The 13,276-nt window shown below is 36.4% G+C and overlaps 1 protein-coding gene and 1 long non-coding RNA gene across 2 annotated transcripts in view; one reads left to right on the forward strand and one right to left on the reverse strand.

Annotated features, from left to right (window-relative positions):
* Nucleotides 1–13,276, reverse strand: part of LOC129045776 (uncharacterized) — a 305,866-nt gene that overhangs the window by 207,204 nt on the left and 85,386 nt on the right. The window lies entirely within an intron of this gene.
* LOC123837998 (actin-related protein 2/3 complex subunit 3-like) lies at nt 4,912–5,551 on the forward strand. Its single transcript, XM_045867271.2, has one exon. It carries the CDS (start codon nt 4,912–4,914, stop codon nt 5,389–5,391), a length of 480 nt encoding a protein of 159 aa, XP_045723227.1. The 3' UTR covers nt 5,392–5,551.

Genomic DNA, 13,276 nt, shown 5'->3' on the forward strand with positions numbered 1-13,276 from the left:
TGATAAAGTTAGTATTGCATCAAACGTAGACAGCTTGGTGCCTGCCCTAAGGGCAGGGAATTTCAAAATGTGAGGAGGACACAGCCTTAATAAGTACATTATATTTATCTCTGACTTCAGCTATATTTGGTAGCTTCTCAGAACAAATGGCATTTTTTCCCTATAGTATCAACTAAAATGCTGCAGAAAGGTTAGCAATGTTCTTCCAAAAGAAATTAAACAAGCTGTGCTGATAAAGCTGCTTTCATTGTTCTCCATTTACCTAAGTAGCTTGAAACCTTTTTTGGAAGAAGCCAGGGAATGAAATATAAACATTTTCCTTAAGCAAAGCACATTCTTTTCAGAGCGGCACTAGTTATATTGAGATCTAACTTATCTAGATATGGTTTTGAGATGCTTAGATTATGGCTAGAGGGACAGTCTGAATATATTTTTAAAAATTTCTTTTTGTGACAAGATTGGGGAACCAAAAATGGTAAACCACAGGGGGAGGTCTTGGTTCAAAACCAAAACACACCTTAGTAAATAAGCTTCTAGTTCTATGATCAGAGCTACAGAAGAACTGGTCGTTCCACTAAACACGATCAGGAGGGTGTGTGTGTGTGTGTGTGTCTCTCTGTGTGTGTGTGTGTGTGTGTGTGTGTGTAGGGAAAGGCCAGACAGGAAGGAGAGAACTTGAAATATAAGCTGGAATTCAGTAAAAAGACAAATCCTGAACAAGAGAAAGGGAGAACATGAACAAATGGGTTGCCTTCTACCCCAAACAAGTCTTCATGCAAGGTCTTCATGCTCAAGAGCATGAAATACAATTTTTTTTCCTTTACATTTGCATCTCACAATGTTTCTTAGTTTAGTTTAGTTTTGTTTTGTTTTTTTACAAAAACAGTGCCATTTAGTAACCTCTTAGAAGTTTCTTAATTATTTTGTATATTTAAGTTCCTTTCTTTTATTTTGGAAAATCCCTTACCATCCATAAATTTTTCATTTTATAATGTGTAAGCATTAGGCTTAGAAAGCAAACTGTTTTTTTTTTAATTTTATTGAAAGCAAACTATTTTAGTAATTAAATATTTCTGCTTCCTAACATTTTGCCAATTTTTTTGGTTTGAAACATTACTTATATCTTTTCTTAGCATTTAACTTTTCATCTGCTAGTCTTATATCCCTAATTAGATTGCAAATCCTTGTGTCTGATTTTCCTTGTGTCCCCCATAGGACCAACCCAGTGTCTTGAATGTAGACAGTAACTGGTCTTAATCTGATTAGGATGGAAATCAGAAATAAGTAACAGCTTCATTTTAAAGTTAACATGGACTATCCAGAAAGAAAAAAATAAATGGTACTAGGAATAGATGGAAAATTAATACTCTATTCACTCATTTACTCATTCAAAAATATTGGAATAACTTCCATGTGTCAGGTGCTATTCTAGGCTTTTGGGACAAGTTGATTAACAAAACAAAAATATCTGCCTTCGATAAATAATATATATGTCATAAGGTAATATGTATTATAGAGAAAAACAAAGCAAAAAAGTGTAATGGAATGCCAGGGGCAGAAATGTGGGGGAATGAGTTGGATTTTAATAGGGTAGTCAGGGAAGGCCTCACTCAGAAGGTGATATTTGAGCAAGACCTAGTGGAGGTGGAGAGTGAGCCAGGAGAGTATCTGGGAGAAGAATATTCCAAGCATAAAGAACAAGTCCAAAAAGCCTTGAGACAGAAGCATGTTAAGGGTGCTGAAAAAAACAGCAAGACAGCCCTTGAGGCTGAACATTTTAAGTGACCAGAGTGTTGTAGGAGACAATCTCAGAGAGATAATAATCTTGGAGAGAGGTACAGATCATGGAAGGTGTTACAGGCCACTGGAAATTTTTTTTTTTTAATTTTTATTTAGGGAAGGGGGTGGGGAGTAAGATGTAAACTCAGATTTTAACAAGAGAAGTGTTACGATTGATTCTAACTTTTACTTTAGGATCACTCTGTTTGCTTTATTGAAACTAGATTTTGAAAGTATAAGGGAAACCATTCAGGAAGAATGTCAACAATCTAAGTAAGAAATAATGGTGGTTCAGACCAGATTGACAGCAGTAAAGATAGTGAGGAGTGATTAGATTCTGATTATAGAAGTTGGAGTCAACAAGATTTGATGATGTACAGTGTAAAAATAAGAAATCGTGGATGGCTAAAGGCATTAAGAAACATTATCTAAAACTTGGAAATAAGACAAAGGGATGACTGTGTGTCCTTACATATTAGACCATTGCTTCATAGGCCCTGACAGAGATGACTTTATGCTCTAGGGCATGCACCCAATGTTGACGTACTATTTATTATTTTGAAATAACTTGACTACTCTGAAGTTGTATGTTCACTTGTAAACTTTTGTCCAATGAAGATGCAAGTATTTTCTACCTAGTAGAGAAGATAACCTCAACAGATTTATTGTCTTGAAGATTATTAACCACTCTTGTTTCCAGCTTAGCAAATTTATTTGTCTTGCTTTCCTGACTGACTATATAATTTCTGCTTCTCCTTTGCATCAGTTCTCTGTTGAGTTTTTTATTCTTGTTGTATCAGCTTTACCACCCTGCTGTTTCCAACATACATGAGCTAAATAAATTTTTGGCAAGTGCTCACTTTATATTTGTATGTCATGTTCCTATCTCTTAAAAAAATTATGTTTTGACAAATATTTTGGGTATGGGCAATTGGAAGAATGAAACTACCTTTTACTAAAGTGGAAGTCTTGAAGGAACAAAATTTAGGGGAAAAGTGATAGTTCAGTTTTGGACAGGTTAAGCTTAAGGTGCCTGTTAGGTACCTCTATCAAGTGGAGATGTTGAATAAGAAGTTGGATGGAAGAGTACGAAAAAGGAAAGAGAGCTGTATTTAAGATACAAAAATGGGAGCCATCAGTGTTAAAGATGGTCTTAAAAGTTATGAGACTGAATGAGATAGCTAAGGGAGTCTAGCTAGGAAAAAATGATTTTTCCCCCTAAGGACTGAGCCTTGAGGCATGCCAGCTTTTCAAGTTCAGGCAAACAGGATAAATAAGAAAATGAAGAGGCTAGGAAATCCAGGAGCTTATGCCGTCCCAGAAGCGAATTGAAGAAGGTGTTGCAAGGAGGATTTAGGATTTCATTCTGTCAAATGCAGCTGAGTACCCAAGTAAGATGAAGACTGAGAATTGACCACTAACTTTGGAAACATGCATGTTCTTGGTAGCCTTTTTTTTTTTAATATTTTATTTATTTATTTGAGAGAGAGACTGAGAGCGCAAGCAGAAGGAGTGGCAGAAGAAGAAACAGGCTCCTGGGTGAGCAGGGAGCCCGACGTGGGGCTCGATCTCAGGACACTGGGATCATGACCTGAGCCGAAGGCAGACGCTTAACCAACTGAGCCACCCAGGCATCCCTGTCCTTGGTATCCTTAACCAAAGCACTTTTGATGGAATTATGGGGTTAAAAGCCTAGTTGGAAAGAGTTCCAAGGACAATGGGAACAAAGCAATTGAAGAAAACGAATATAGACAATTCTTTGGTACAATTTTACTACACACAAAAAGGAAGAATTCTATTCATTTATATGCTTACGTGAGTGATCAAGTTGATGGGAAAAAAAATGGATGGTGCCAGAGACTGAGGGAAGAATGGTTGGAACAGGGTTCTTGAGTAGGGGAGAAGGGAGAGAGCCAAATGCACAAGTTACAGACAGCCTTATCTCTGAGTAGGGATTCTTCATTCATAGTAAGAGGGGGAAAGGCAGAGTATGTGGGAACAGATCTAGTCCAAGTTTCACTGCTATGGATGTGAAGTAAGACCAGTCACCCTGACTGTGTGCCTTTCTTCAGTCACATTCTGCTGTGAGGTTACAGGTATAGGGTAGGCTGAAAGCTTAATTGAACTGCAGTTGGGTTTTCAGGAGATCATGATGGAGCAAGAGAGGCTCTTGCTTGACTTGAGGATGTACAGAGAAGTAATTATAATGATGGACCACAGAATTATGATGGAGAAGAGGAGTTAAAACTACATGAGGCAGTGATGGATAGTGAAAAAGGAAATCGTAAGATCTTGTGAAATTAACGCTGAAGTTCGAGAACACTAAGGAGTAAGCTATAAAAGTAAGAGAAATCTAGGGAGATGGGACTGGAAGGTTAAATCCTGGTAACTCAGACGATAGAGGGTTAGTTATAAAGCCTAGATTATGACTATGAAGCTCAGTGGCTACAGTAGGTGGAGACTCAGGGTCAAGACCATGAAAAAGAAAGACGCAGAGATACAGAATACTCTGAACAGTGAGTAAGGAGTAGTTACCCAACTTTCAAGTGGTGTGGTGGAGTGAGGAAGCCAGGAAGTGTTTTGTATACTAGAATGGATGGTTTTCTAAATAATCCTTTAAAATACCCATCTTCTTTACTCCCCAAAATAACATTTCCTAAGTGAACAATACTCACTTTTTTGCCCTTTTCACCAAGAACACAAACATAAAGCAAAGTAAGAAATACAGAAAGCTAGGCAACAGTAAAATGAGTGGCTGACATATGAAAAGAGGAATACAGACCAAATCAAGTGGTAGACACAAAGAAAAGGGAAAGTTTTTAAAGAGTATACAGGGAAGGGGGAAAAAGTGTGTTCAGGAGAATGAGAAAATAAGTTTATATGGTTTGACATAGGGATCAGAAAGTCTACATACAGTGATGGATTAACCCATGGAAAGAATTACTCAAGAATGTGTACTACAAGAGACTGATGAAATAATACAACTAAGGTGGACTGGTCATTACTGATTGATAACTACTATAGATATCTTGGGAACAGGGGAGATTTGGGGTGTTTAAAATTACATCAACATCGAGCACCGCGCTCGAACCCCAACCTCCTCGTCTAGCTTGCAACATGGGCACCACCAAGATGCCGGGTTACCACTCTTCTCTCATGGACCCTGACACCAAACTCATTGGAAACATGGCACTGTTGCCTATCAGAAGTCAGTTCAAAGGACCTGCCCCTAGAGAGACAAAAGATACAGATATTGTAGATGAAGCCATCTATTACTTTAAGGCCAATGTCTTCTTCAAAAACTATGAGATTAAGAATGAAGCTGATAGAACCTTGATATATGTAACTCTCTACATTTCTGAGTGTCTAAGGAAACTCCAAAAGTGCAATTCCAAAAGCCAAGGTGAAAACGAAATGTATATGCTGGGAATCACTAATTTTCCCATTCCTGGAGAGCCTGGTTTTCCACTTAATGCAATTTATGCCAAACCTGCAAACAAACAGGAAGATGAGGTGATGAAGGCCTACTTACAGCAGCTGAGACAAGAGACTGGACTGAGACTTTGTGAGAAAGTTTTTGACCCTCAGAATGATAAACCTAGCAAGTGGTAGACTTGTTTGTGAAGAGACAGTTTATGAACAAGAGTCTTTCGGGACCTGGACAGTGAAAGGAGCCTGGGCAGACACTTTCCACAGCTGTGGGCAGCATTTTACAGCAAGATGTACACAGTTATTTGCCTTTATTTGATAAAGTTTTATACAGAAGAGAGAAGAGAGCGTGTCTTCACTTGAAGAGCTTTTTATCAAGAATTTGGGTGAGTGAGGGAAGAATGGGTGATTTGAAATTTTCTGCAGTATTAAACTGGTGCTTAATAAAAATAAGTTAGAATAAAGAAATTTCTAACAAAAAAAATACATTAACATCATTTGCTCAAAAAAATATGGCCTATTTGTAACTGATTGTGTAAGGTTATTTATTTATTTATTTATTTATTTATTTATTTATTTATTTATTTATTTATTTTTAAAGATTTTATTTATTCATTTGACAGGGAGAGACACAGCGAGAGAGGAAACACAAGCAGGGGGAACGGGAGAGAGAGAAGCAGGCTTCCCGCGGAGCAGGGAGCCCGATGCGGGGCTCGATCCCAGGACGTTGGGACCATGACCTGAGCCGAAGGCAGACGCTTAATGACTGAGCCACCCAGGCGCCCCTGATTGTGTAAAGTTTAATTTAACTATTCAATAATGTATTATTTAATGATGCTGTCTACATGATAACTCACAAATAATGTTGTTTTTGTTTGTTTGTTTAAAACTTAAATACTGGGGCACCTGGGTGGTTCAGTCATTATGCATCTGCCTTCGGCTCAGGTCATGGTCCCAGGGTCCTGGGATCGAGCCCCACATCGGGCTCCCTGCTCCGCGGGAAGCCTGCTTCTCCCTCCCCGACTCCCCCTGCTTGTGTTCCCTCTCTCGCTGTCTCTCTCTGTCAAATAAATAAATAAAATCTTAAAAAAAAAAAACATAAATACTACTTGTATTAGTACTTGTATTAGTAATGCCTGTATTAGTAATCCAAATGACCCTTGGGAACATAAAACTGTCACTAGAGAGTGTTTAGGCACAGATGGAGCCTCTCCAGGCGGTTCTGCTGGTAACTTCTTTCTATAAGATGGGGGTACAGATTTAGTATCTGAATATGTTTGGTTACATAATCATTCCTCTCTTGATATAAACCAAAGCGCTCATTCAAGAGTCTGGCCCAACTTTTTTTTTTTAATAAAGCATTAAAAAGAGAGTAATCGCAGCTAGATTAGTATCATGTAAATTTACTAAAATGTAAAGGTGATCCCCTATCACTTTTTCATCATTTTAAAGGAAAAATAGACTGAGACCAAATGTTAATTGCATAATGTTCATTTTATAATAAAGACAAAAAGATTTGGGATTTAAAGGTGTTATTTAAACAATTTAATTAAATGATCTCAAGCTGTCCTTAGTTCAGCAAACATGACTGAACATATACACTTTTGTTCTGCTCATTTAACTGGCAGGAACCGTTCCTTAATGCTAGTTTACACATTCTTAGTCTTTTTCATAACAGTACTGAGAAAAACCAAACAGTACATTTCTAAGGGATTATAGCATTTCTCAGATAGTCCTAATCACTTGAAGAGCATTACTAGGTGCAAGGCTTAAGGCCAAAATATGCTAATTATGCACAAATGCACTGTCTTTAAGGAAGGCATCTGAACAAGACAGAACAATATCTCCACATATGTCCTATCCTATAGGGATTTTAAGGATTTATAGTTATCAAATAACTTGAAATTTTAGAAAGTATTTTTGATCACTTGTAGAAGCAGCCTTAGTCAAATTACAGTTTCAAGACAATGGTACTAGAAAACTTTAGAGTTTATACTAACACCCATTTACCTCCAAATATGTAGTCCCACTGTTTACTTTGATGGATAAAGTTTTTCATTTTGGATGGTTTAAGGTTCTAGGTCCTTAACTCCCTGTACTCTCCACATACACACACATCCCATTACCCATTTGTCACATCCTATGTAGTGTGTCTACTGTTAGAGTTTGGCTGGACTGCACCTTATCTGTAAATTCCCTAAACCTTGATGAGCATGTGAGAATGTCTTTCTCCTAGAGAAAGCAATCTCTGTAAGTCATTTTCATTCCAGGGGAACTAAGAATCTTGGTATGTTTCACAGGCCTTAGAATATGTCTATGGATTATGCTTGCCTCCTGAATTATAAAGCATCTCAGTATTTCCTGAGAGAAAATGCCGATTACTGACCTTATTTATGTTTGTCAAATGTTTTAGATACCCCACATTGCTTCATGTCCATTATTTTTCTTAACTGAGAAAGAATAAAGTGATCACAGTTAAGTTCTCTTTGTTCAGGTATTGGTTTTTGATAATATCTCAAGGGTTTCTTTACTTGATATACAAGTGGTCAGAACTCTCACAGTTAAAAGTGAGAGATAAGCCACTCACATATATTTAAACAACAGCAACGAGTGTGTACCGAGTGAGAAGAGAGTTAGTTGGCTTATAGAACCTGGGCATTAACTTCAGATGTGATTAGATACAACAGAATCTAAATTACATCATCAATGCTAAGTTTCTCTTGATCTCAAGAGAACTGTTCTCTTCCCCTGTCCTCTCCACTCTTAGACCCACCTCAGCCCTCATCATGACAAGATGGCTGTCAGAAGCTCCAGGTATACCATATTTCATGGGACCTACATCATCACTGATTGTAAGAAAATACTTTTATTATGTACTAGTAAGAAAGGAAAAATGCTCATCCTTTAATAATAACAGAATAGCTTGCTATGATGCAGATTATAAAATGTACCCCAATACCAGAGATGTTAAAATTTGGGTGAAAATAGGATACCCTAGAATCAATGAAATATGATAAGCCATTTTTTCAGCAACTCCAAGGTAATAATAGAGTTTATAACCCTTATCAGGTATAGCTGATTTTAAATAACATTGTGCCTATTTCTGAATGAGTTAGAGTGGCTGACCAGAAAAATAGTATATAATGATCAATCTTACTCAAGTCCCTTGGACTAAGAGTGGGGAAGGGGTGGTTTCCACAAGAAAAAATAAGAATGTTTTCCAGAAAAGATTGTGAATTCTGGAAAGACAAAATATAATAATTAATGTCCAATATAAACCTCTATAATAATAAAACAATGGGACATCTGACTCATTGAATAATTATGAATGCTTTCACTAAATATTTTATTTCTATTGCAAGAAGAATTTTTAGAACTCTAGGCATAGAGAAGGAAAAATTACATTTTGGGAGCTGACCAGTGCCTGAAAATATTTCACTTCTTTTTAAAAATGTTTCTCTTTTTATCCCTCCTGCCCCCATTTCTTGCTTGAATTTTTTTCACAAAAGGAACCACAGACTGTTAGCCCTGAAGCCTAAAGCATAAAGGATGCAAATAGTTCTAGCTGGTGAAACAACGTTATGATAGTGTCCTTCCAGTAATATCTTTGTTTGGACAGTACCCAAAACTTGAGCTAAGTTTCACCTTATGTTTTAGTAATGATGCAATTCATATAGTAATTAGTATCTTCTGAACACTATATCCAGCCCTTTCATCACTGAAGGGAATGAGCAACAAAAAATAAGCTCTTCTGTAGATCCCTATATCTAAGAGTCCTATATCCAATCATAGGCAAAAACTAAGAATTACCATAAATAGGCAATCTGAGATTCTCAGTTGTTTGTTTTTCCCTTCTAATGGGTAGCACTGACATTGCTTTACTAGGGACTCTGGTCCTTTTTAATTCAAAAGATGAAGCAAAAGATGCTCCTCAGTCTGGCTCTCCAGGGTCAGGAAGAGAACTGACTGCAGATCTGCCAGAGTACAGCGACTGTGCAGCCCTCAGTGAGGCAGGGAGTAGAACACCAAGGGAAACTCTGAGTGACAGGCAGCAGAATTTAAGAGCTATTTAAGATTCAATCAATATGCATGGAGTTTCTACTCTGTAGACACTAAGGTGCTTTTGCATTTATTACCATTCTGAAAGTAGAAATTAATTCAGTAACTAAAACAGTCAGAGTGGCAAAAGAAGCAAAATAATCAAGAGAAAGTGAACAGACAACATCAGGATATGTGTGGCTCTAAAGAACTCAATAGTGAAAGAACTGCAAGAAGGAGAAACAGATTCTATAAGGATTTGCAGAGAGGGCAGCAAAGCCTGAGTGGAAATACTTAAAAAAACGAGCACTCAGCCACTCCTAAGAGGGTGGAGTCCGTGATAACACATGTACAAAGATGAATAGGATACTGAAAGGGAAGAGAGTGAATATAATTAAGCAACTAATGTATATCGAGCACTAAACTGCAAACAATTTCATTTAGACTCCACAACTTTAGGAGATAGATACTGTTCTGTGTTACAGATAAAAAACTAAAGCAAATAATTTCTTCAAGGAAACATACTGGAAGAGTGAGGAAAACAGGACTTTCTACTAGGTATTCATTCATAAATTCAACAAATATCTACTGAGTACCTTCTATGTGCCAAGTTATTTACACTTACTTAATCATAGACAAAGTGTTAAAAAATTATTAAAGATATAAAAAAAAGGAATCAAGAACATAAGAAAAGTAACATGAAGACAGTATAAGCTGATTTAGAAAATAACTAAATAGAACTTGTAGAAATGAAAAATATGGTCATTGAGATTTTAAAACATGCAGTGGATAGGCTCAAAAAATAACTGACATTTCCTTGACATTTACTATGTACCAGACTATTCTGAGCGCCCACTCTTTTGTCCTCACAATCCAGGCTGGAGGTGGGTAATATCATTATCCACATGACACAGATGCACAAAGATGTGGAGGAACTTGCCCATAGTCACATGGCCAATTGGAAGTGTCAGTAATTGAACTTGGACATTCTGACTCAAGAGGCTTCAGTCATCGGCTGTCATGTAAACAGCTTAATAAAGATATGAAGATAGAGATATAATTCACATATGATGCCATTCATCCATTTAAAGCATACAAACCATTCAATGGTTTTTAGTAAAATTCACAGAGTTGTTCAATCATCACCACAATCTAATTTTAGACATTTTTATCACCCACAAAACAAAACCTATTGCCCATCCCCTCCCACCACCACCCCCAGTCCTAGGCAACCACTAAACTACTTTCTGTAGTTTTGCTTGTTCTAGGCATTTCATATAAATGGAATCATACAATAATACAATATGTAGTCTTTTGTGACTAGCTGCTTGCACTTAGCATAATGTTTAAGAGATTCATAATGTTGTAACATGCATCAGTACTTCATTATTTTTTATTGTCAAATAATATTCCAATGTGTGGATAGACCACATTTAATTTATCCATTAATTAGTTGGCAGACAGTTGGGTTGTTTCCACTTTTTGTCATAAACCAAATAATTCTATATGAATAATGCGGCTATGAATATTCATGTGGACATGTTTTCATTCCTCTTGCATTTATAGAAAAGAGTGGAATTACTTGGTCATATGGTAACTTCAAGTTCAACCATTTTGAAGAACTATCAAAGTGGTTTCCAAAGTGGCTACACCAGTTTACATTCATTTTACATCCTAGTGGGGGTGAAGTGATATCACATTGTGGTACTGATTTGCATTTCTCTATTAACTAATGATACTGAACATCTTTTCATGTGCTTATCAGTCCTTTGTATATCTTCTTTGGAGAAATGTCTATTTAGATTCTTTGTCCATATTCTGGATACATGTCATTTGAATTGCTTTCACCTAGCTCTTAGCAAGAAGTCTGCAGGTGGGGTAGCAAGATAAAATGGGAAAAGAGAGATAGTCATCATTAGATGGAAAACCATAAAGCTGGTGATATGAAGTCCTCTGCTGTGAGACTCACCAAACCCAGAACACCAAAACTGATGGAAATGCCATCCCAAAGGAGACAAAATAAAGGATTGTGTGAGAGGTTTTTAAGACAGGCAAACAAAACTGAAGCTCAGATTATGTTAGCTCATTCCTTACCTTCTACAAATCTACAAATAATTCTTCAGCAAATAACTGGCCTCTACATGATAGCTGTAAAAAAGGACCCGATGAAACATCTTTGGTCAGATACAGCTTCCCCTCCCCCCAAAAATGCATGAACAAAGTAAAAGGAAGATCCAGAAAATATACCATAGAATAACTGCTCCTCCTCAAAAAAAAAAAAAAAAAAAAGATTACCACCTCCCCCTCTCTTGATCACCAATATATGAAATATTGTTCTATTAATTAGGTTTCCTAAGCCCTTCTTGTAAAATTACTGGCCAATGAAAACCAGCCCACTGATAGATCACTCAAAATAATAACCTCAAGGAGAAGCCATGGTCAAAACACTAATAAAGAACCCTGAATCTATTTAATTGTAGAACTCAACATGGGAATTATGGTTATAGGCAGAATTCAGTGTTATCAGCTTTGACAATATATAATTAATAAAACAATATTTCAAATACTGGTGATCAGAGGAAGGGAAAGTGGTAATCTTTTTTTTTTTTTCTCTTTTAACTTTTTGATTCAATTAATTGCATTAATACATTTCTTAATATTGAGCTCTCTTCACCCTCCTTGAATAATCCAGATTGAATCATGGTGTATTCTTTGATGGCTGCTCAATTCTGTTGAATTATAATTATGTAGAATTTTTATATTGATATTCTTAAATATATAAATAGTTTGGTACTATCTTATCAATAAATAAACCTCATAAACCTCCGCTGCATAAACCCAACTAGAGATTTTCATCTTTTTCCAAGATTTAAAATCGTTTAAGTAACACTATACTTATCTTTTTTTTAATTAGCCTTTTTTAATGGTATATCTTACATTATCTTCCAAATCTCTCCCACAGTTATTATCTTCTCAAGTTTTGTATTTTTACTTAAGTTAGTTTTGATAGTGTCCTCAAAAATCATCCAGTTCATTTTGGCTAGAAAATCATCCAGTTTCTCTTGGCTTGCAAATGTATTGCCACAGAATTGCAAGTAATATTCTCTCACACTTCTAATCTCTTTCAAATCTTTTGTTATATTTCCTTTCCTACATCCATCCCAACACATCAAAATAAAATCTTTAGACTTCTTTTACCGCCCTTCTCCACACCCACATGTAAGATCTTTAGAACATGAATTTCTTAATCCCTGGCTTTTGCTGATCTAACATGGAGGTGCAGTTCACTCAATTTACATTTTACGTCATGAAACTGCACACAGGAAAATTATCCTTGATCATCCTTGACCACAAGATGAAGCCACTGTTTTGACTTTACAAGCCATGCTGTGTAAATAACACTTCTTTAAACACTAGAAACCTTCAACAGTGGAGACATACACTGTCAGAGGCACATCAGAAATGCTGCTGATGGAAGGAACAACAGAATCCTATCTTCCATTTTACATTTATTCAGTGCTATCTGCTTATTAAGTGAAATGAAAGATGATATTAGTATCAGTATTTAACTCTCTCAGCCTCACTCTCTCTCTCTCCCTCCCCCTACTTCTACCCCCCCCCCCCCAAAAAAAAAAGCTGGAAGCAATTGCTGAGTTTTTCCATTTCAGAATGAATATGTCATTTATTTCAAACTTAATACCTAAAAATATATAGTCAGAGCAGCACCTTCAATTTACTACCTACCATGTTTTTCTTCTTGAGATCTTGAGTTCCTTGGTTTTCATTTATTTAGGACACAGATTTGAACGTATTTTTCAGATAAGATATAAAGTGGTATACTCTCTGACCTCTTGAATTCCTGGAAATGTTTTTTCTTTGGTTAGACAGATGATATCTTGGCTAGGTATATGATTCTTGGCTGCAGTCTCTCAGTCATGTATTAAAGTAATCCCATTGTTTTCTAGCATCCAATAATACAAATGATATGCTTATACTAGAAAGCTGCTATTGTCTTTCTAGGTTATCTATC

This window comes from Mirounga angustirostris, unplaced genomic scaffold (genome assembly GCF_029215605.1).
Source record: "Mirounga angustirostris isolate CCGP_5_RB_7025 unplaced genomic scaffold, mMirAng1.0.hap1 SCAF_5, whole genome shotgun sequence".
NCBI lineage: Eukaryota > Metazoa > Chordata > Mammalia > Carnivora > Phocidae > Mirounga > Mirounga angustirostris.